The sequence below is a fragment of the Nylanderia fulva genome, unplaced genomic scaffold (genome assembly GCF_048542155.1).
Source record: "Nylanderia fulva isolate GAGA-0341 unplaced genomic scaffold, ASM4854215v1 Scaffold15, whole genome shotgun sequence".
In the NCBI taxonomy this organism is placed as follows: domain Eukaryota; kingdom Metazoa; phylum Arthropoda; class Insecta; order Hymenoptera; family Formicidae; genus Nylanderia; species Nylanderia fulva.
The window spans coordinates 2,963,391-2,988,298 of record NW_028189730.1 but is presented as its reverse complement, the minus strand read 5'-3'; the positions used below and the strand labels follow the sequence as shown (position 1 = coordinate 2,988,298).

Genomic DNA, 24,908 nt, shown 5'->3' with positions numbered 1-24,908 from the left:
GATATCTAAATCACGATTTCATTTTGAAGGAGTTCACCGTAATCCTATGTATTCGGTTGACAAAGCGCCAAATGTGTAATTGAGAATGTAACATATAATAAATTGTTTCATTGTAACAACCAGCTTAATATATAATGGAATCCAAACTTGTTGAAGTTTCAGCGGTGTGTGTATTGTATTCCAATCTAATCACACTGTAAAAATCGACAAAGTGTTTTGCGTAACGAGCAATATTTGTAATAGTATTAACTGTCAACCCGCCAGTACACAGATTGTAACAATAGTGTCTTCGAATATTCTTTCCGGATAATTGCTTAACTAAACCGACGCGAAACTGTGTGATTCTGCGTTGCTTCCTTACTTCACTTAAACGCGACGCTACGCTCTTTCCTAAATATAGGGCACTGTTTGTGAAACGGATTGAAACTCAAAGGTCCCCGAAGCACTTAAATTCGCCGATATCTCGAACGAATAAAGGAATGCCTTCGCGGAAAATCTTGTTTGCAGGAGACCTTTCCGACACCGCACTTTCTCTAACCGCGCACTCTAATCTCCCCTTAAGAAGTGTTAACGCTTTCGCTCCTCCGGTACACTCATTCTTTCCTGATGAATGTTCGTCCTCTGCAAAGAATTGTAAATTTAAATAATATAAATAATAAATTGTAAATAAATAATATATAAATAATAAATTGTAAATTTAAAAAAAAGAAATCCGACGAATCTCCTTGATAATATAAGGATCGTTATAAAGTGAGTTGGAACAAGCATAAAGGTAAGGTAATACATATATTTCTAATTAGAAATGTTACAAAGTTGTCGAATATTTTCCAATATTTTTTATGTAATATATATATATAAAAGATTTTTTTAATAATTTATATATGTAATACTACAATTAAATGATTATGTTATAATCACATAACTGTCACTTTTATGTCAGTCTTTTTTTGTAATGTTAAATATTTGGTTACTCACGTGATAGTCTTCTTCTCAGTGTTCTTGGTCTGAGATCTCGCTCTGTTCAGCACTTTAAGGAAGTCCGTCGTCTTAGTACGCATTCTCGAGTGAATGTAAACCTTACTGCATTTAATATGATAGTGCAGATAATTCCTAAACATGTGTATCAGGTCGATGGTGTTATCACGCGATTCTCGATTGGTGTGACGTGGAAACAGAACTGCAAAGTACAATTTTATGAAAATTATTTTATCTTAAAATATCAGTGTAAAAAATCAATATAAAAAATAATTTTAAAAAACTTGAGAATTTCATAGTAATTTATAATTAATTAATTTTTTATCATTAAATCTTTAAAAAATTCTTAATATTTAAATTTATTTAAATATTAAGTATCAAATTTCAACAGTAAATTTTATATATTTTATTTTTTATATGAATATCGAAAAATTGTTTCAACTTGATGCAACTTAATAAATGCTTGAAAAACAAATCAATCTTTTTTTACCGAATGTAATGTAGCCAATGCAATCTCCAACTGCCGCTTCAGAATCTTGTAGCTCCAACGGTGGCTCGCGATGGTTGAATAAAACTTGTGGTGCAGTGTGACTTGCTCGCCTGCCCTCTTTCAATTCTTGAAGAAAGAGTTTGCCAATGACCATGTCATCCTCATCCTTGAATATTGTGCTAAATACTACTGTGACTCTGTCGCTTTTGGCCTCTACATACCTTGATGAGAATTAATAAGAGTTAATAATATAATAATAAGAAGAATATAAATTTCTCCAAAATATTATTCCAAACTTTTTACATTGTTTCCTCATCTCGATACTGGATGACAGCCCTCTTCTGTACTGGCCTACCCGGAGAATCGCAATACTCTTCCTGAAAATCAAAGTACTTCTCAAAGACACTGGCAAAGCAATGTCTCTTCAGCAGAGCAACTTTCTTTACTAATCCCTCCCAGTCTTCTGGTAACTTTTCTAAATCTATGAGCACTGATACATTGTAACCTGTGGAAATGACAGATAAATTTAAATAATTAATCTCTCTTGTTCCCAAGTATAAAGGAAGTTTTAGATAAAACAGATATCTAACCGCTTTCTGGCGCGATGAGATGAGTCCCATACTCTCGTTTGAGCAATTCATCCGCACCATGCTCTTGCAACTGTTTATAAAATTTGAGCAGAATACTTATCTGCAAAAGAAGCATATTTGTAATAAAACAGAATTGGCGAGCTGATACAAATGCACTATAAAAGATTCATTAGAATATTTGCTTACTCTAAGCTTCGATTTGTCTCCGCTGAAGTTTGAAATGTGAAATAATACCCCATCAAAATCAGCTATAATAACATCTGTCGATTCCTGCTTGTGTCTACAAACAAAAAACAGCGTGTCAAAGGGAAGTGATCGCAGAGCTATCAATTTGATAAAAACTTCCACATGGCACAGCAAATTTCTAAGAAAACTTGAAGGTAAATCCTGGGACGAGATTTTGAAAGAAAAAAAGAGTGAAGTAAAACGCGAAACATGATGTCAGGACGAAAGTAAATATCGACCTGAAGGAGCAGCGGTCTCGGATTTGAAAAAAAAAAAAAAAAAAATGGTTTGACAGGGACTTTTCGCGGAGAAGAAAAGTGAAAATTTCGCCTTCGGACACCGCCCCGGCGCCACATTTCCCGGAAAAGAAGGTTATGCGAGGAGATAAGGCGGGCCCTCGAGGATCCTCGACGAGGAGGAGAAGTGACGCGAGGTCCTTACCCCGACAAGGCGTTCTTGATTTTGTTCGTCAGCGTTTCCTCGAGTATCCTGTTGTGTATCTCCAGCAGGATCATGATTGCTGCCAGAAGAGACGTCCGCGATAAGGATAATCCGGGACACACCGTGGACAGACCGCGATGACGGATTTGTCATCCGCAACCGACTCGATGCTCCGCACTTGGTCGATAAAATAGACCGGCTGTCACTCGGTCAATAATGCGGAGTATTCGCGCGCTCGAAATGAATTTCGTCTCTATATCGCGCCTTATTAAAAATAAATACTGTCATTCGCGATATAGAAATATATATTTCGCCCCTTATTCTCTCGGTATTTATTCGCTCCGGAAATTACGAAAATACGAGCGGTCGAAACGAGCGCGAAGAATTATTATTAACTCGTCATTTCCGCTCTTCTGGATCCGATGACATGAACGGTTCGATTCCGCGACATTCCTTCCGTCACGCGCGATTTAAATTTGATCGACTCTCAAAATAACATTTTCAATTATATTTAGATTGTAATATTACATTTATACAACATTATTTATTTAAGTACGTTTATATATATAAAAATAATTTTATATAATAACAATAATACTAACAAACTTTGTAATGTTTGTTATTTAATTAATTTATTACTCTCGATAATTTATAATAAATATATAATTATAATAAAAATTATAATATAACAAAAATGATATATTAATATAATTATTAATATATATTACATACATAATATTAATATGTACTGTGAATATATTTTATAATATATATAAATATATTTAAAATTCCTATCATCAAGAATAGCAAAATTGTATATATAAATAATTAATTATATTTGCCACTAAAGCGATTCGCGATTCAAATTTACGCGCCAGTGAGTAGCGGCGGCCATATTTAATTCGCGCGGCGCAAGGAATCTCGGAACCGAACTGCAGCGTCTCTGGACTAACATAATCGCGCGCAATTGTTTTTTGTGTGGTGTCGGGAGCTGTGCTGAAGCTATTGCAGATAAATCGAGCATCGAAATCGGGTAAGTATCAGAAAAAATGGAGTCAATTAACATTGTAATTAACCTTGTAATCATTATGGTAATTATTATATTGTGGCACGATACTACGGTCATAAAAATCACTCGTCTTCTCGCTCGTCTTCTTCCGCGAATTCAGGTTAAGAGAATGAATCGGTAAATATTTCCCGTAAATAGTATTCTGAGTCGATTCTTCATTATTATTATGTAAATTTTATTATTCAAATACTGTACGTATCTATCAAATACTAAATATTATAGTATATAATATTATATATGTATGTATACCGCGAACGTGCGATAAATTCATCAGGTGATTTCCGTGCGACCGTAGTTGAAAACGTTGTATTAACAAAATAATCGCGACATTTACTTTTCGGGAATGAACATTGCTAGCAAGTAAACGTATCAATATTGGGAGTATCGAGAAAAATATTGGGTGGCACTGTATTATGCGTAAATATACTATTTTAATGTCGATAGCTCCACAGTTCCGTCACGTGAACTCCGCACAACCGTAGTGCAAAAATATATGAAACGGTATAATATCGGGAATGCTGAGGAAATTACAGGGCGATATTTATTGTGATCTAGCATATAATTTATTAAAAATATTTATATTAAATATATATATATATATATATTAATGTAAAAAAAGTTAATTTTATTTTTTCACTCAATATAAATATGTATATGTATAAATCTATTATAAATTTGATTTTTCAAATTATTGTAAGGAATATTTATCTCCACTTTGATATGATATATTAATAATGTTTTAATTTAATTTTTAGGAACAAATGGATAAACATCAGGACAGGAGCATCAGGAATTCAATGCAGCCAGGTAAATGTAACTACAGTGCTGGCAAGTAAATTTGTTGATAAATATATTATTGTTTTAATTTGTCATATTAATTGCTTCTTTATTAATCATTACCACAAGTAATTTGATGAACGCATTATACTTGCACAAATCATTCTAAGATTAAAAAAATAATATAAATGTTATTCTCTTACAAAAAAAATTGTACGAAAATTTATTTTATTTTATATTTGTTTCGTAAATCTTGCTTAATTTGGCAAATTATTATTCCTTTATTATCATCACAAGTTTGATAAACGCATTATTTTACGTGTGGAAAATCATTTTAAAATTAGAAAACATTAAAATATTATTTTTAAGTAATAATGAAAAAAAAATAGTAAAAATATGTATTTGTGATGAAAATTTGTTTCGTACTATTTTTATATTTCTATATGTAAAATAAATGTATAGCATTGTTGTTCGGGCAATTGAACATTCGGTTACACGGATATAATCGCAGACTGAATATTGAATATTCATATAATATCACAGCTGTGTTGCTGAACTTTTATGCAGCGCTCTGTTCTTTTTCCTTTTTTCGATAAAATGTGAAAGAAATTATATAGATATTTTCCCTTCTCTATTCAAACTTATTGCAGACGTGATAATAATTAATTATAGAAGACTTATTTTTAAATAGGTCATTATTGAAAGACTATTAGTTGATGTATCGGATAATCGTAATTGGTGATCTCTGAAAATTAACATTAAGAAAACGCATTGGCAGTGAATTTTATTATTTAATTCTTTACAATAAGACGAACGTATCGTTTTCTCCAATATTAAATTTGATATAAACTCTCAAAATATTACAAAAATTAATTAAATTTTATACTTATAATAAAAATTAATCACTTGTATTCTACTGTATGTCTAACAATAAAAAAATCGTACAGAAAGAGTTAATACTAATATACATACATATAATTGAAGTAATGAATATGTTCAAAATGTATCTAGTTTAATATGAATCCAGAAAAATATATTGACAAAAATATATAAACATATATTTGTATATATAATAATATATGAATGTATATAGTTTTATTAATTCTGAAATATCCGATAAGAAAAGGACATTTAAATTTAATAATTTAATTTACTCTAAATTATATTTGCATACAGTACTTTTTCGAGTTTTGACCGGAATTTTAAAATCATGGGAGGCACTTAAAATTGAATGAAGAGAGTATCTAAAGATAGTATATAACTAGTAGATATTCAATAAAAGAACTTTATAAATTATGTATATTGATGATTTAATTATGCTGGCTATGATTCATTTTGAAGAATTGAAGCGATCGAACTTAATTTCTTAAAACTAATTGTTATTTAATTTATGTAATTCAATTTTTAATTTAAATTAAATGCGAAACATGACGCTATCAATCCAACACACCCAAAAATTCCAATAATTCTCCGATCATCTTAGTGGAGAGAAAAGCGTCGATTTTTTCTGTCGTTAGATGTCTAAGTCTTTCCATAATCGTGGCATCTTTGAAGAATTCAGGTGCTGTATCGGATATCACAGCACTCAATACATTAGACAATTCTTCATCGTCGAACAAACCTGTGACGCGAAACTGCGAATAACGAGAGGAATTAATTAAAAATAAAAAAAGTAGGGCAAAGTGAAAGGTAAAGGTATTATAGTTTAAAATTGAATAAATTATTGAGTAACAGTTTCTATATTTTTTATGGAAATTTTTTATGGAAAAATAATCGTTTGGTTATATACTTACATCTAGGGCTCTCAGAGAAAGCTTCAATTTCATATTTCTCACTTTGAAATGTTCTCCATTCACTGTGAAACCAATTTCCGTCTCCAAAACGAAATCTCGCGCGGACAGGCTGAAAATAGAATATACATATAAAACACGCACATTCTTAGTTTCACTTTTTACGATCTACTTGTTTATTTTTAGATCGGAAAAATTGCAAAGAAGTCCTATTATGATACTACAAATACTTTTAAGAACTCTGAAAAAAAATTAAATTAATAAATATTTATATATGAAAAAATAATTATTAGATACAAGAAAACTTTTTTAAAACAGAGAAATATTTATTTGTTTCAAATAAATGATTTTATAAGGCAATATTGAAATAAATGTTTATTAATGTAATAATTTTTTCAATGTAGAAAGTATATGTCATTTTGATATTTAATGACGTCAGTTTGCTACTTGGGTATCCAAATGATTTATTATACATATATAAACGAAAATGAATAATGAGATAATTATATATTCGTCAAAGTTCTGTTCGGTTTTTGCAGAAGAAAATAAATATACTCACTCTATCTCACCGTTTCCGTAAAATTCATAAGAATCAGCGTTTCCTTTCATTGTATAATCGGTACTCGCGGTTATTAAAGGCCAGGAGAGATTTATGTTGAGTTTCATACCAATTACTTGGAAATCACCCTCGATGACTTTGTACTCGGATAAACCATCCACGTTGACGTTTGTCAAAAGCGCATTTAGGCTGAGAATATATGCAGAAATATAAAATATTACTATAAATAGTACCCGTGAAAAAATTTTTTGTATATAACAATATAAAATTATACATATAATCGCAAAATTATATATGAAATATGTTCATACATAATTAGATAAAAGAGCTTTTTATTTATAATTATATAAATTTATAATAAATAATATATATAATATATATATATATGTTTCATATATGTATAATTTGGTATGATTATATATGAATCCTTATAATTTATATATCTCTATAAATTTATATTATTATAAATAAAAATGGACATATTTCACATATACATATAATTAAATTTAAAAAAATTTTTTCCCGGGTATGATCAAGATATTTTGCCCTATTGCTGCAATTGACATTACCTTAGATTGCTTTGCACTAATTAGCAAAAATATATACATATAAAAAAATATTTACAGGAAGATAAATCGTAAATTCTAGGCTTTGACAAAAATAGGCAGGAAAGTACGGAATAAAAATAACGATCTGTGAAACTGTTGTGATATACAAGAGCTATACTTTTTTTTACAGCGAATGTAAATATAACTTAATTGAAGAAAAATTAAAATAGCACGCACTTTATTATTTGCTCGTATAATTTGATCGGCATTTGCTTCGCAGTGAATGGATCAAGAACCGGAATTCCGAGCGATTCATTTCCGGTCTTTAATATGATCTTAAATTTTTCGAGAAACTCCTCAAACATGGTACGTTTTGCGAACACGTCTGTAAATGGAAATAAAAATTTGTTTAATTAGCAAAGAAGATTATTTCCAAGAATATTTTACGTAAAAACATTACGCGAGAAACTGAAAATATCTGTAGAATCATGAAAGTTTGATATTATATCAAAAATGAGCTGCATAAAAGTAAATTTTATTTATTAATATATATTATTAATATGTGTATTTTAATATATATTAATATATTATTAATATTTATTTATTGATATATTATTAATATATATTTTATTTACTGATATATTTAATATTAATTATAACTATTATATTGCAAGATGTATTAGAAAATATAAAAATAATAAAATAAAATAAAAATAAAATGAAAGGTCATATAAATTAAAAACAGATATAGCACGAAGAAAAATAAATGTAAGAACGTGACGTATCTTTAGAAAAATACTACTCGATATATATTTACGGAGAAATTCTAGAACAAAAAGAGAATAAAGCGAGAAAAGAAATATTGATATTTACTTACGATAACCGTTCGTTTCAATTGCCCGAGTAAGGCAACAGATCAGGATAAGCCCAAATGCCATGTGATTCATTTTTCTGCACAAAATAAAAAAGCTGGAAATGGAGAACACACACAGTTCTCTTTCCCTCGAGATATATCATTCTCATTGTTAGATTTAATGAATTTGCCGAGGGCATCGAGATTACACAAATTATTTCCCAGACGTCAAAAGTCAACTTCTGCGACTGATTTTGACGTAAATGTTTGAAAGAAAAGTTTGCACATTTTTACGCGCATCGCGAGAGCGTATATAATTTATATATTTAAAGCAATTTATTATTTATGTATTCGAAATATTCAATATTATTTATAAATATTTGTATGCTGAAAAAAATTGTTAACTTGACTGAACCTTTCAACTATAAATTATCGTTTTATTAATTGAACATATATTAGTATTTAAGTCAAATATACGTTTTGTTAGATTTAATATGTTATATTTAATTTTTAAATATTTCTATATGTTTAATTAACAAAATAATATTTAGTTGAAAAATTTAGAGTCAATTTAACAAATATTATTTTTTAGTGTATTTATATATTGAAATGACGCATATATATTTACTAATTAATACATACAAATTCTTGTTTTTTTTTTTTTTTTCGATGACACGAGTCACGCTGTTTGTAATTTGAATTAAGAAAACAAAGAAACTGCGACTCGCGAAAAAAATATGGGCGTATTTATAGAAATTGGCTTGATTTTTATGTTATCGATATATATCGGGATCCGCCTAGACATTAAGATCTCTTATCGATCACGATGTCGTACAACGATTCGATTTTTGCGTAATCCGACGAAAAGATCTGATCTCGAAAAACTGGACGAAGACACGCGCGAAAGATTTTTTTTTTTATTTTCTTATGAAAAAGCGTATATCTCGAGTTATCTGCAATCGTGAAACTGACGTTGACAAAAGTTTTCTCAACCGCGCGTTTATACGAAGCTCAATCGAGTATAATTATTTAATTGCAATTAATTTTGTTCTGAAATTGATCTCATTTTGTTTCTTCAATCTCGTCTTATCGCAACGATCAGATTAGATTATAGAAGAAACTCGTAACGCAATTAATTGGCATAATGCAGAAATGTTGTCTATAGTAATTTAATAAAGTCGTAAATCGCGTATAATGTGTGATCCAATAAAAGATTCGTATTATTTTTGTCGTCTCGAAATTGAATAAATTTCTTTTTTTATGTAGTATTTTTTAAATAATTTGTCTACTTATTTAATAGTAAATCTAACAATAAATAATTATAAGAGATCTTTGCTAAAATCGGATTCCCGAATCTTCACAAAAGTCGGAGCTTAATAAAAAATTGTTCTAATCAAGGGTAAAAAAGAAATAATTAGTTTAGATATCAAGATTGGTAAATCAAATTTATTTGACAAATTCAAATCGATTATTTTTTTATACACTCGCTCTCTCTCTCTTTCTCTCTTAATCATAGATTTTATTGCATTGTTATTACGTCATAATTATCTAAAATTCTTTAATGTACACAGTGAACAAAACAATATTTCTATCTCACTTCTTTTCCCAGAATAATTTTATATAAAAATTATACATTATATATTACAAAATTCTTTTTTTTATTTATTTGGCATGTATTATGCTTTATAAAATTTTTAATAATATGTCTCGTAGTCAAAAATAATACAAACAGTGGAAAAAATATTCTCTCACACCCATAATTTTTATCAATAATTACGCTAATAATTGTATTGACTTTATTTATTAGCAGTTTTAATTTTCATTTACGAAATATAAATTCCCAATAAAATTGGTATATACATTTCTATTTCTCGTTGACATTATCAATATGTATTATTATACATTTCATCGCTTAATCGATCGCTTAAGTTCAAGTAACGCGAGTACATAAACGATTGATCGAATGACAGTGGGATTTGACTACTGATCTCTATATAAAAAAAAGAACTAATTCTAAAGACCTATTAGTTTCAATAGCTCCACTAACGTCATAGTGGACAGAAACTCGTTGAGCTTGTCTATAACAAGAAGACCAGCTATCTCCGTAATTGTGTCATGATAATCCTGGATCAGCTGAGGCACCATGTCAGAAATGATAGCACTTAGTAATTCGGACAGTTCGTCATCGTCGTAAATACCTGTCGCGTGAAACTGAAAAAAAGAAATTAATTTTTCATTAAAAAACATTAAAATAGCAAAAATAAAGAATAACGAAAAAATTGATTGAAATTTTAGTCGATAAAATTGAGGGGATCTTAAGCTAATATAAGTTTCATTTTTGTTTTATCGACAAAATGTGAAGTTAGATTCAGCTATAAATCTATTTATTGGCTATACGGATTGTTTTTTACCCGAAATTAGAACGCTTCGCCCTTTGTTAATATATTAATACTTTAATTTGTACAAGAAAAAGATTTATCAGTCTGTATAGTCTCATATATCTTGATTACAGAATTATGAATTCTAAGAATTCTAAGCATTCATAATTCTGTAATCAAAATATATGAGAGATGTACAGATTGATAAGTCGTTTTATTGTACAAATTAAAGTATTAATATTAACAAAGGGCGAAGCTTTCTAATTTTGGGTAAAAACAATCCGTATAACCAATAAATAGATTTATAGTTTATCTATAATCTCACATTTTGTTGATAAAACAGGACGGAAATCACAGACTTCTCAAGGATCACCTTAAGAACGATTGAGAAATAGAAGAAATTATATATTTTAAATTATTTTAAGACAGAGAAATTATTTTAAAAAATAATGAAGGATTTTTTGTTTTTAGCACAAGAATATAAATAATTAGTTTTCAAATTAAAAATTCATGTAACATATTTTTTTATGGTATTAAAATTGTAGAAAAATCATAATATAAACTTGGAAGAATTGGTATCAATGAAAAAAAAGAATAGAAAAGAAAACGAATATGTGCAGCATAGAAAAATGTAATATCCGGATTATGAAGCTGAAAACATGTTTTTGTGATTTTTAATTTCTTTTCCCCTTAACTTAAACTTCCTACATTTAATCGAAACGAGAGCTTACGGCGGCAACTTTTTGTCCTTTGTATAAAACAAAGGGAAAAGTACTTTTCTAAAAGTTTTTAATTACATATATTTTTCTGTTTCTTTTTTGCTTAGTAATTACTTGAAAATCATTAACGCAAAGTCGATATTTCATGTGCAACGATTGAATATTTGCTCCATTTGCGAGTTCTGAGGATTATGATTAAGAAAAAAAGAGAAATTCAGTTACTTACCTCAAACTCTCTCAAGGAAATCTTCATACCTACGCTCTTCACTTTAAGATATTCGCCGTTTATTCCGAAAACAACTTCCCCTTCGAAAGAAAAGTCTCGTGCGGCTGCCCTGGAAATTGAATACATATATCCTTTAATCTCTCATGACCTGAATTTTTAAATCAATATTGATAAGACATCTTCTCTTATAATTAATAAAAATAGAAATTTAATTATCGAAAAAGTAGAGTATTTAACAATATCGATGTGTTTTTCGAAGATCAGAAATTTTCTGCCAAAAAGTTCGTGTCCAATATTTTTAGTTTATGCGTGCAAAAAAAAAACATTTATTTAAATATAAAGTTAATGCTTCCATTTTTAAACCAAAAATGTATGGACATAATTAATGTATTAAATGATATTGATTGTATAGATTAAATAGAAATAAAATAAAAATAGAAATTATTTGAAATAGAAATAAAAATTTGAATCCCATAATAGGGTCTCGCGGTTTCTAAAGCTGGGCTTGAGCACTGTAAAAAAAAAAAAAAAAAAAAAAAAACAACATTGACGCGATCGCGTGTTTCACGTAAAGCATATATGAATTCAGTTACGATTTAATAATGCCCTTTGTTGCACTTGACGTTATTTGATAACATCAGGAAAGCGCTCAATGAAAAACAGCTGATTCATTGTCAATCGTACTCCCGTCTTTTTTTTGTTTCACACGGTTATATTTCATGCATTGTGTTTATATTAAGTGAAACGAAATGGAAAATGTAAGGGTTTTCTGCGAACGAGAAAAAGCCGGCGAATAATAGTAAAAATTCTCATAATAAATATATTGAAACATGTATTATTTAATGAAATAATATTTTAAGATGCTTTAATAAATATTATTTTGTTAAATAATAAATAATAATAATTATTGCAACTGTAAAATAATATTGTTACGAAATAGAAATGTGTGTTATATATTATATTGTATAATATTGTATAATATATATGTATATAATAATATATATATAAATATATATGTTTGATATATAATTTGGCATGATTATACATATATGAACTTATAATTTATATATATATATATATATATATATTTATATAAAATTATATTATGTATGAAAATGGACATATTTCACATATTAAGAATTAATATAATTAAGAAACATACTCACTTCATTTCACCATGGCCGTAAATTTGAAAGTTAGAGGCGTTGCCATTTATGGAGTAATTTGTACTCGCGACTATGGACGGCCAAGAAAGATCCATGGTGAGTTTCAGACCAGCTATCTTGAAGTCACCTGAGTTGACATCGTATCCGGACAGACCCTCCAGTCTGACGTTTGTTAAAAGACCGTCCAACCTGTAGATATGCCGGAAATCGCATAAGGAAATTGTCAGACATTGTTAAATAAATTTCGCAGTTTTGTTTATTATGACTCTTATTGTTAATAATAATTAAAGATCGTTTAATACGTTGATTGCCACGTGCACATTCAGTTAATTCACATCGCAGGAAAAATTTTTTTATATATAATATATAAATAATTGTATAATTATACATATAATCGTAAAATTATATGTGACATATGTTTATTTTTATACATAATTATATAAAATATATAAATCATAAGGATTCATATATAATTATGTCAAATTATAGATGAAACATATATATATATATATATATATATATATATATAAAGAAATATTTATTATTTATATATATAAATTTCTAATTATGTATGGACATATTTCATATATAATTCGAAATTGATAATATTGATTTGATGTGAGAAAATATTTATTTATAAGAAAATTCTTTTCAGAACAGATAAATATTTACTCGTTTCAAATAAATGATTATTGCGAAATAAATATTTATTAACTTAATAATTTTTTTCAGTGTATATAATTTATGCACTGATAATAATTCACTAGTCTTTATTTTAATAGCGATAATATAAGCCAAAAATATTAATTAAAAATTTGTACAATTACAAAGTTAATTTAAGGCGTTGGCAATCAACGTGTCACTTAAAACAATTAAAAATATAGAATCACAATGCACTTTAGAAAATCCTCATCAATTGCGATCGGTAATTCGTCCGCGGTGAACGGATCGAGGACCGGAATTCCGAACGTGTCATTTCCGGTCCTTAATACTTCCTTGAATTTTTCGAGAAAATCTTCGAACATATTATACGTGCCACGTTCCAAATATACATCTACAAAAAAGTGAGTTCAAGAAATTTTACGCAATAATATACATATAAAATTACCGTCAAAAGCAAAACGATATGTACAAGATAAATAATTAACAAAACGATTACGTAAGCCAATAAACGTACGGCGAAGGAAAGGTGATATAAGAAGCAACGCGACGTGTAACCAAAATATCATCACTGTGAAATCATAAACAAGTATATAAATATAATAATATAATAATAATATAAATATTGTATATAATAATGATATAATAATAAAATATATTTTTAAACTTATATGTATATATCTATATATAATATATACATATATATGTATATTATATACTACATCTTAATTATACAAGACTGTAAAAAAATATGTAAAATTACATAAATAATAAGTGTATAAATAAAAATGTATACATTTTTATTATTTATCATGTAATTTTACACTTATTATTTATATAAACATATGTAATATTTTTATATAAATAATATATATTATATATATAAATTGCATAATACATATATAAATTAGTAATATTACATATTTTTTACAGTGAAGGTGAGAAAAATAATGTAAAGAATAATAGAAAGAAAACAGTATATAATTCTGTGAAGCAATTTAAAACAAGTAGGAGAACAGAAAGCAGACGAGCATCGAAACAATATTCAAAGTTACAACATAAACGTAAACTATGAATAATATTTTTCCATAAAGACATTATATAGACAACACAACACAGATTTTACATATTATTTATTTATAAGACATATATTGATAAGATGTCAAAACTAAATCAATCTTTTTGCCAATATGTTTATGAGTAGAAATAAAAAACAAATATATAAATATTGATGTAAGAGTATGAAACATGAAGATAATAAAAAAATATATATTATATATATAAGTCGTTCACAGTATGTCGACGCTATTTGTTTAATTTGTTGATTATAATAGAGTTATTTTCATTTTAGATTAATTGTTATCTATGAAAAAAAAGTAGAAGTATATGAAGGTAAACTTGTGATAAGATTGAGCAAATTATATAGGTTGGCATTTACTCCATTGAAGCAAGATAATAGTGCATTTTTAACTAAAAATTTAAGCAAAGACGTATTTTTTTTTTAACATAACTCGATAATAAAACATATTTTTCTACATTTTTATATAATAACTTGTTTCTCGTTTCCACCCATAAAACACACCGACAAAGTTTGATGGTTCAATTTTGACACACTCTGTAGATCTCTCATCTAGATCTCTATCAAAAACATATGCTCGAAATAGATAACTAAAAAAAAAATAAAAATAAACTGATTAAAAATTAAAGTAGACTGAAAAGAGAGAAAGTAGATCGTTGAAAGAAAAAATAGCATGAGGATAGAAAATACCCGGGAAAAAATTTTTTATATATGTATAACAATATAAAATCATATATATATAGAAATATATAAAATTATACATATAATCGCAAAATTATATATGAAACATGTCCATACATAATTAGATAAAAGTGTTTCTTATATATAATTATATAAATTTATATATATATAATAAATAAGCATATCTATATATACATATATAAATATATATGTTTCACATATAATTTTACATGATTATATCTATATGAACCCTTATAATTTATATATAAATTTATATAATTATGTATAAAAATAGATATATTTCATATATCATTTTACGATTATATGTGTAATTATACAATTATTTATATATAATTATATATAAAAATTTTTTTCCAGGTAGTATAAACGAAATATATTTCCAAAAGGAAAGAGAGAGAGAGAGAGTGAGAGAGATTCCAGAGAGAGAACTAAAAGTCAAATACATAGATATCAACTTACTTCTGGCGGTAGCCGTAATTATCACGGAAAGGAAACAGATCAGGCCACCGAACGTTATTGCGATCTTCATTCTTCTGTGGAAAAATAGAAAATATCGTCGGTTTAAAGCTACCTAAAGGAAGGAGGTCAGGATAAGACCTGGCAGTATACTTTTCGTCACTATGTTGTTATCACTAGCCGCGAGTTATCAGCGAATTATTATATATTATGATACATCACACGATTCCGCAAGGATTAATCACCTGAATTGTTGGCACAAAAATCGTTAACTATAAAAATCGGCACTTTTCTGCCTCCGAATGCACTCGATCGGCCACGTTCACAGCCGATTTACGTTCGACTTTTGTATATAATTGAACTTATTACGTATACAAGTCGTTCGTTTAAGTCGACTTCGTCGTTTCTGCAATTATATATGACCTGCGCGATAAGAAAACCACGCGAGTCGTAATTAAGACAATTCCCCGACCTTATATATATACATATCGTATTTTATATATATATATATATATATATATGTGTGTGTGTATGTGTGTGTATATAATACGGTAGTCGGTATCGGATCTCTATAAACGTCGAGATCTCTTATCTTGACTGACAACTTATCGGGACTTGATGAGATAATATTGACCAATCGAGGAAAAAATCGAAATACTACACTCTACCTTTCTTCATTGTCCACAGAAAATTGTTCAGAATCTTCCAAGAATATTGGATCTTTCGTTCACAATCTCGACGCTGACAGTTAAATACGGAAAAAAAATTAATTATTAAACTTGAATTTTTCACTCTGTCTTTATATTATATTATATATCTGGAATTTAGTTACCATGCTTATATTTTAGCTATGTATAACTAATATTTTCAAGCTATTTAGTACAGAATTTTCTGTTAAATTATGATTAAAAATATTAATAATTGTATAGCTACAATTTGAATATGATAATTAAATTTTAGGTGTAATATATAGGGACTTTTAAAATTTAACTAATATAAAATGTGGTAGCTAATATTTTTGACAATTCTTTAGACGAGACAATTATTTTCATAGAGATGTGTTAGATAAAATGTATATATTAAAATAAATATATATTTGCGTGTATGTATATATGTATATATATATACATATATATATATATAAAAGATAGATTTTGCATATACTGTTATTCAAATTATAATTTGAGTGGTATGTGTGTATAAATTATAACGAAATAATTATTTTCGAATTTCTTTCTAAAAAAGGCATGCAAAGCCGAAAATATTGTTGCTGCTTTTTCGCGATGCTGATTAGCAGAATTGGGAAAATTAATGATTTTTTAAAACTAAGCTAACAATAAGTTGAAGTTAGTTGCTTATAAAATTAATTTAGTTAAGTTAAAAGTTTTATGAATGAAAAATTAACTTGGTTAAAATTAAGTTAGGATTAAATTAACTGAAGTTAAATCAAAAGTTAATTTTTAAAAATATTATTTATATTAAATTAGAATTTTGTTTGTTAATTCTTTTGAAATATATATAATAACAAAGAAATTTTGATTTTTATATAGAAATATATTTTTTGGTAGTTACAATTGATGACAAATAAACATGAAAATTGATAATACTTTATTTTAAAAATAATACGTTTATATAACTTATAAAAGAACAATAATGGTATTCGCAGAGACAAAAGAAATTTAATTTAGGAAAAAAGTTAATAAGTTTAAGGTAAAAAAATAACTAGTTGAAGTTAAAAATTAATACGTTTTAAATTAACTAAGCTAAGTTAAAAGTTATTAACTTTTCAACTTTTTAACTAATTATTATCCAATCCTGTTAATCAGTCCCGCTAATTATCGTATATATAAATGCAATCGGGTCGCTTGCCCCGACATCGTGATCGCGACATTTTTTATTTAAGTGGCCAATTCTGGAATACAAAATATAGTGAAGTGCCCCAATTCTGGAATACAAAATATAGTGAAGTGGCCAATTCGTGAATATCCTTGCGGGGCCTTAAAAAAAGCGGCGACCCAAAAATGAACATGGTCTCTAGCAGGGGAAATCTGAAAAACCGGGAAAAGCCAGATTTACTATTTATCTGGATTTTTTCACATTATTCTACATTTCTCTCAATTATTTGAAATTTTTTATTCAATAAATATCTCAAGGATTTCATGATTTAATATTTAACTGCATGATTTATCATATAGATATATGCAAATTATATATTTGGAACAAATAATACTAAAAAGTCAAGGAAAAAATTAATTCCTGGTCTTGGAAAATCTGCAAAAGTCAGGGAATTTTTTCATTGAGTCTGCTGGATACCCTGATGGAGCATCGGTTTTATTCGCGCGTGAATAAGCTCTCGCGTTTCACCGAAATGCGTCGAAAATATGATACCTAAAAAATGTTGACGCGCGAAAAAAAAACGAAAAAAAGTAACGCGAGTGCAAAGTGTTTCAAAGTTTTTACGAGTTTCCGGACGCAGAAGTTGGTCTCCTGCAGGAAACATGGATGGCACCGGCGAGGAATCTCCGGAGAAGAGGAATCGTCGAAATGTGAGTCGAATTTATTTAAAACAAAGTGATAAATATAAGGCCAACTTATCGAGCTGAATATTCGAGATGTTCAGTCAACTACCATTTATTACATGTATAAATTATAAAACTACAGTCATTATATTATATTAAAACTAACGCAAATTAACGCAAATTACAATCATTCTATAAACGTTTCGACCGCACGCGGTCTTCTTCAGTATAATTATTGAAAAATAAATTCTTACAATTCACATGATATCGAAATTTAATTATAGTTATTCAGAATCGAGAGTTTTTGAGCAATTAACGCGTGTTTCAATCCGTCCTGTCCAACAATGTTCGCCTCGATATGATCTCTGATTTTGTTCAGATCTCGGATGATTTCATCGTTAATATGCGAGAAATTAACCCGTACCGTAGGCGCTGCGATTAATACGAAATTACCGATCAACGTATGTCCAAATTATAATATATATCCCCTACAATTGGTAGTATGCTTACCTATCATCGTTCTTCTTGACAATTTTGCTACTTATTAACAGTTATTAAGGATGACACTTAACAAACAACAATACAGAAAGACAGCTCATTTTAAACTCTACTTGATCGGAGAGCGTGCGTGTTTATATATGATCTAATATCTATGTTTTACTCGTTAATGTCCTATTTGTCCTATTATTATTTATTGTTCGCTAATATATCCAAAATATCAAAATACGACTCGCTAAGTAACTCAGTATCTTTGTTTAAATTTAGTCCATTTTTTTGTTCCTTGATATGTAGCATCTCAGAAATGAGTCTTTTATAATAATTATTTTCGTTGTCCATGATCTTAACATTGTCCCAATTAAAAGTATGATGTTCATTTATTATGTGTTCAGAAATTACTGAATGTTTCGTTGAGTCCAACCTAATATTATTTTTATGTTCTTTTATTCGCGTCTGCAATTGCCTCTTTGTTTGGCCTACATAAGATGCATTACAATTATTGCAACTGATCTTATAAACCACATTCGAATTGCATGGATGTTTAGTTTTATCTTTCTGTGCTTTAATAATATTATCCAGTTTGTTGAGACATCTATACCCTACCATACAATTTTTATTTTTCACCGAGGAAACAATCATTTCTGAGACCCTATCTATATACGGAATGACAAAGAATTTTTTATTAACCGAGTCATTTCTTATACTTTTTGTTCTTTCTATGTTGGCCTGTCTCTCTAAAATGCTCCCCTTAGATATGATGTGTTCTATCCGATGATTAATTTTGTTAAAAATCAGATCAAGAGGGTAACCATTGCTTCTGAGTATATTAATAATTAACTCCAAATTTTTATTAAAAAATAGTGGATGTGATAGCAATAGACATCTGTCTACAAGGTTATATATTATTCCAATTTTGTGGCATAATGGGTGGTTTGAATAAAATGATAACGTCCTTCCTGAGAAGGTTTCTTTTTGATACCAGTCTATATATATTTTGTTATTAATAATTTTAAGTGATAAATCTAAGAAATTCAAGCTATGATTAACCTCTTGTTCGACCGTGAATTTAAGTCTTTCATGATAGTTGTTAAAATTATTCACAATCTGAGTCATATTAGTCATAGAGGTGGCCACTATTATGTCATCCACATAACGAAAATAAAACAAACATTCCAAATTCAACGCTTTGAGAACTGTATCCTCAAGATCTTGCATAACCAGGTCTGCAATAATTGGTGATAACGGTGACCCCATAGGGGTCCCAAACGTCTGTTTATAAATTATGTCATCAAATGTAAAATATGTAGAAGTCAATATGAATTTTATACCCCCCAAAAATTCGTTTTTCGGTATTTTAGTATTTATTCCAATGTGATCCCATCTATCGTTAATACCGTCAATCGCAAGATCCAGAGGAACGTTCGTAAACAAAGACACCACATCCAAGGAAAACATCCTATCATTCTCATCAATCTTTTTACCAGACAATATGCTGTACAAATCAAAACTATTATTAATATGACTTTTCGCTTTGGGTAGGCTAGTTCGTAAGGTGTTTTGTAAAAACGAAGCCAGCGAGTATAGAGCCGTATCAACTGATGAAACTATGATTCTAACCGGATAGTTTTCCTTATGGATTTTAGGTAATCCATACGCTTTTGGAAGGAGAGAATCACTACAACGTAATTTATAATATTCGTTTTTTGAAATATAATCTTCCTTAAGCCATCTCTTCAACAAACCATTCAAATCGTTCTCTATTTTTTTGCACGGATTTTTTTTTGACAATAGTGTAAGTGTTGACATCTTTTAAAACGTTTTTCATTTTGTTAATATAATAAGATCTATCCATCGCGACCGTAGCATTACCTTTGTCCGCGCGTGTGAATAGAACATTCGGATTGTCTTTACAAAATTTTTTTAAATCTCTGTGTGCACCAAGTAATTTTTGTTGACTTACGTCATTTTTATCCTTCGTGTTAAGAAGTTGTGCAAATTTTGGAACCGCGATATTTCTGATCGTTGTGAGATTATTAATATTATTTCGTTTGCTATTACTCTCTATGTCCTTGATAAATTCATGTATCGCTGTTTTTTTACTAATATTCGGAAGACAAAATTTATCACCCATTTGCAACAGATTAGATACGTTAGGCGGAATGTCTGTGTTGGATAGATTAACAAACCATTTTTTATTAGTATTTTCCAAAGGGTTAATTGTATCATTGAGAAATTTATTGGCTTCAATGTGTATATTGATCTCCTTGGCATCATTAGTGATTGCCCTGAGAGAATTTTGTGATATTTTCGTCGGTTGTGAAGTTTCAAAATGTAAAGAACAATGTATATCTATAGGTTTGATGCTGTTGATATACTTGTAGTATTGTTTTCTCTTAAGCCAATTGAATTTCTTTTCATGTGCAGTAACCAATCTGTTGTGGCAATTTTTAAAAGCAATGTTATGATGTTCGAAAATTCTATTCCACGCGAGTACAGGCAAACGATTAAATAACCCGCTAGTGAGATGAAAAATCCTATTTTTTAATGACTCTACCTGTCTATGCAAATCAAAAATTTCAATGCTCATCGCATTTGTTTTGAACTTGTACAACATACTATCTAGTCTTCTGATTGATCTGTGATGAAAAACGTTAAATTTAATGCGGCAAAAACCTTCCAAATGTAAGGGGAGCATTTTAGAGAGACAGGCCAACATAGAAAGAACAAAAAGTATAAGAAATGACTCGGTTAATAAAAAATTCTTTGTCATTCCGTATATAGATAGGGTCTCAGAAATGATTGTTTCCTCGGTGAAAAATAAAAATTGTATGGTAGGGTATAGATGTCTCAACAAACTGGATAATATTATTAAAGCACAGAAAGATAAAACTAAACATCCATGCAATTCGAATGTGGTTTATAAGATCAGTTGCAATAATTGTAATGCATCTTATGTAGGCCAAACAAAGAGGCAATTGCAGACGCGAATAAAAGAACATAAAAATAATATTAGGTTGGACTCAACGAAACATTCAGTAATTTCTGAACACATAATAAATGAACATCATACTTTTAATTGGGACAATGTTAAGATCATGGACAACGAAAATAATTATTATAAAAGACTCATTTCTGAGATGCTACATATCAAGGAACAAAAAAATGGACTAAATTTAAACAAAGATACTGAGTTACTTAGCGAGTCGTATTTTGATATTTTGGATATATTAGCGAACAATAAATAATAATAGGACAAATAGGACATTAACGAGTAAAACATAGATATTAGATCATATATAAACACGCACGCTCTCCGATCAAGTAGAGTTTAAAATGAGCTGTCTTTCTGTATTGTTGTTTGTTAAGTGTCATCCTTAATAACTGTTAATAAGTAGCAAAATTGTCAAGAAGAACGATGATAGGTAAGCATACTACCAATTGTAGGGGATATATATTATAATTTGGACATACGTTGATCGGTAATTTCGTATTAATCGCAGCGCCTACGGTACGGGTTAATTTCTCGCATATTAACGATGAAATCATCCGAGATCTGAACAAAATCAGAGATCATATCGAGGCGAACATTGTTGGACAGGACGGATTGAAACACGCGTTAATTGCTCAAAAACTCTCGATTCTGAATAACTATAATTAAATTTCGATATCATGTGAATTGTAAGAATTTATTTTTCAATAATTATACTGAAGAAGACCGCGTGCGGTCGAAACGTTTATAGAATGATTGTAATTTGCGTTAATTTGCGTTAGTTTTAATATAATATAATGACTGTAGTTTTATAATTTATACATGTAATAAATGGTAGTTGACTGAACATCTCGAATATTCAGCTCGATAAGTTGGCCTTATATTTATCACTTTGTTTTCAATACACGAGCGACAATTTATATTAATTTATTTCGAATTTATTTAATTCATTATTTATTTTGATAGAGCGATAGAAATATAAAAGTATTTCTGAACCGGATTTCGTGTCAGAAGAAATTCGATATAGCACGTTGCAGTCACTTTTCAGACACTGAAAGATTTTTCTTAAATATCTATGAAGAAGTCTTTTCGCTTCTCGTAAAATCACTTGACATATATTATTTAGATAAAATTATTTCTTCAAAGTTATTTAAGCTTAATATATTTATTAATCATATCTATTTATTTCTTCATACTTTTCTTGTAAAGTTACTTCAATTTTTAATCGAATAAAAATAAAAATAAAAAGATATTTATTTCTTCTTCCAAAAAAAGTCAAAACGAGTTTACTTATAGCCATTTTTCTACATTTAAAAAATTATACTATATTAATATTGGTGGAAGAAAAACGTTTAAAAAAAATTTTAATTAAAAAATTCACTTTTGACAATCTGTTTAAACAATTGCAATTTCTAAACTTTACTTGATAGAAATTCGGTGAATTAAAAATATGTATGCATTATAAAAACTCTTTTAATTAAAATTATGTACAAATTCGGCCAATTAAAATTATGTACATGATAGAAATTTGAGAATTGAAATTATGTCCCTTTCTAAAAAGAGGCATGTAAAAGTCAATTTTTGCAAGTATTGTTTTTCGTGATGCTAATTTTTTTTTTTTTTATAGCATCAAGCAACTGTCATCGCGAAGATTAATACAGTTTGACATTTGTAAAATGAAAAATAAAAATAATATCATTGGCGCGCGCTTGTGTGTTCTCTAGTTAATTAAAAATAAGAGTTTCTCCGATTAATATTTTTACTGCGATAAAAAATATTATAAATATTATATAAAAAAAATCTATCCGTGTAATATAAAAAAAATGATCATGGTAAAATCAAAATTGAAGTTGAAAATACATCGATGAAAGATTGTGCATCGACAGAATTGAATTAACTATAATTAATCTTATTTTGAGGCACGTTTGTTTTCATTGTTTTCGCATAATAAATTTTTCATTCGATTAGATAAACGAACGATTTGATTGCGAAGTATCTTGTTGTTGTAATTTATAACGCGCGCAAATCTGAAATCAGAATATCTCTGAGTTATCGAGATTAAACTTCCGATTGCGACATCGCGAATATGGATTTTTATTTGTTATTTTCTTAATAAAAAGTTATACACGCGCGCATCTTCCTTGAAAAAGGGAAGAAAAAAGAGAACGTTGGAGGAAATCAAATGATCAACGAGGGGAATTGAGAGGGAAATCTCGCTTTTAGCGAGATATTTGAGAGAGAAATACCTATACTCTCGACAGTCGTTCAGATTCAGTCATATTCGCAGATACGCGAAGTATCAGCGAAAAAGCACCGTGGAAAATTATGCTCTCTCATTTAACTAATCAGCGTGCATTACGTTATTAAATTACGAATCCTGCATCTCTTTCCTTTTCATACATATTATATATTTATTTGAATATATAAATTATGTGTATCTATAACTCATCTCTTATGAATTGTTGAAACATTATTATGTTATAAAAATTATATCTTTCTTAATTTTTGTGTATAATTGATTAGACAAAATCTTTTATACACGCACTTTTTTTTATTTTAATATATGTATAAATTATCTGCACTGAAAAAAATATTTATTTCAATACTGCCTAATAAATCATTTATTTTAAAATTATAATAGTGATTTGATGTGAAAAATATTTATTTGTTTCAAATAAATGATTTTTAAGACAATATTGAAATAAATATTTATTAATTTAATAATTTTTTTAGTGTATTTTATTATATATTTATTTATAAATATATATAATTGATATGGTTCAATAATAGATTAATAATAATAATCTATTATTAAAAGCCTGAATATATGAATTCTATATATAATTAATTAAATATGTATTAAATAGAGATTTTATTTTATATTATTTTATAATATATATATAATATATATTAATATTATTAATATATATTTAATATATATTATTGAAATATATTAATCAGAGTTGGGTAATAATTAGTTAAAAGTTAAAAAAAGTAAGTAACTTTTAACTTAGCTTAGTTAATTTAAAATGTATTAATTTTTAACTTTAACTAGTTATTTTTGACCTTAAACTTATTAACTTTTTTCCTAAGTTAAATTTTGTTATCTCTGAATACCATTATTATTTTTAAATTAAAGTATTATTAAGTATTAATTTTTATGTTCATTTGTCATCAATTGTAAAATATATTTCTATATA

The 24,908-nt window shown here is 28.1% G+C and overlaps 4 protein-coding genes across 10 annotated transcripts in view; 1 reads left to right on the top strand and 3 right to left on the bottom strand.

Moving 5' to 3' along the window:
* Window positions 1-51: 51 nt before the first annotated feature.
* On the bottom strand, window positions 52-3,054 carry Arpc2 (Actin-related protein 2/3 complex, subunit 2). The gene is made up of 7 exons (XM_029313205.2): window positions 2,722-3,054; window positions 2,242-2,335; window positions 2,056-2,155; window positions 1,769-1,970; window positions 1,466-1,686; window positions 976-1,177; window positions 52-621 (listed from the first exon to the last, which is right to left on the bottom strand). The coding sequence occupies exons 1-7, from the start codon at window positions 2,793-2,795 to the stop codon at window positions 594-596; spliced, it is 921 nt and encodes a 306-aa protein (XP_029169038.1). The 5' UTR covers window positions 2,796-3,054; the 3' UTR covers window positions 52-593.
* Window positions 3,055-3,685: 631 nt separating this feature from the next.
* Window positions 3,686-24,908, top strand: part of LOC114938877 (acetylcholinesterase) — a 60,642-nt gene continuing 39,419 nt past the window's right edge. For 4 of the 5 annotated variants that reach the window (XM_029312995.2, XM_085480524.1, XM_029312992.2 and 1 more), the window contains exons 1-2: window positions 3,686-3,754; window positions 4,546-4,597. The gene's annotated coding sequence lies outside the window, so the exon portion shown is untranslated. Of the gene's footprint in view, window positions 3,755-4,545; window positions 4,598-18,080; window positions 18,249-24,908 lie in introns of those variants that run through there. The other variant, XM_029312993.2, reaches the window with a different exon arrangement.
* LOC114938878 (uncharacterized) lies at window positions 5,881-8,584 on the bottom strand. The gene is made up of 5 exons (XM_029312997.2): window positions 8,342-8,584; window positions 7,702-7,849; window positions 6,917-7,105; window positions 6,361-6,469; window positions 5,881-6,201 (listed from the first exon to the last, which is right to left on the bottom strand). The coding sequence occupies exons 1-5, from the start codon at window positions 8,409-8,411 to the stop codon at window positions 6,004-6,006; spliced, it is 714 nt and encodes a 237-aa protein (XP_029168830.2). The 5' UTR covers window positions 8,412-8,584; the 3' UTR covers window positions 5,881-6,003.
* On the bottom strand, window positions 9,744-16,167 carry LOC114938879 (uncharacterized). Of its 3 annotated transcripts, XM_085480523.1 has the most exons (7): window positions 15,948-16,167; window positions 15,706-15,779; window positions 13,966-14,037; window positions 13,704-13,860; window positions 12,807-12,995; window positions 11,641-11,749; window positions 9,744-10,528 (listed from the first exon to the last, which is right to left on the bottom strand). In XM_085480523.1, the coding sequence occupies exons 2-7, from the start codon at window positions 15,773-15,775 to the stop codon at window positions 10,331-10,333; spliced, it is 795 nt and encodes a 264-aa protein (XP_085336649.1). In that variant the 5' UTR covers window positions 15,776-15,779; window positions 15,948-16,167; the 3' UTR covers window positions 9,744-10,330. The 3 variants fall into 3 exon arrangements, with proteins under 3 accessions (XP_085336649.1, XP_029168831.1, XP_029168832.1); XM_029312998.2 differs by lacking the exon at window positions 13,966-14,037 and having other exon boundaries at window positions 15,948-16,166; XM_029312999.2 differs by lacking the exon at window positions 13,966-14,037 and having other exon boundaries at window positions 15,706-15,776; window positions 15,948-16,166.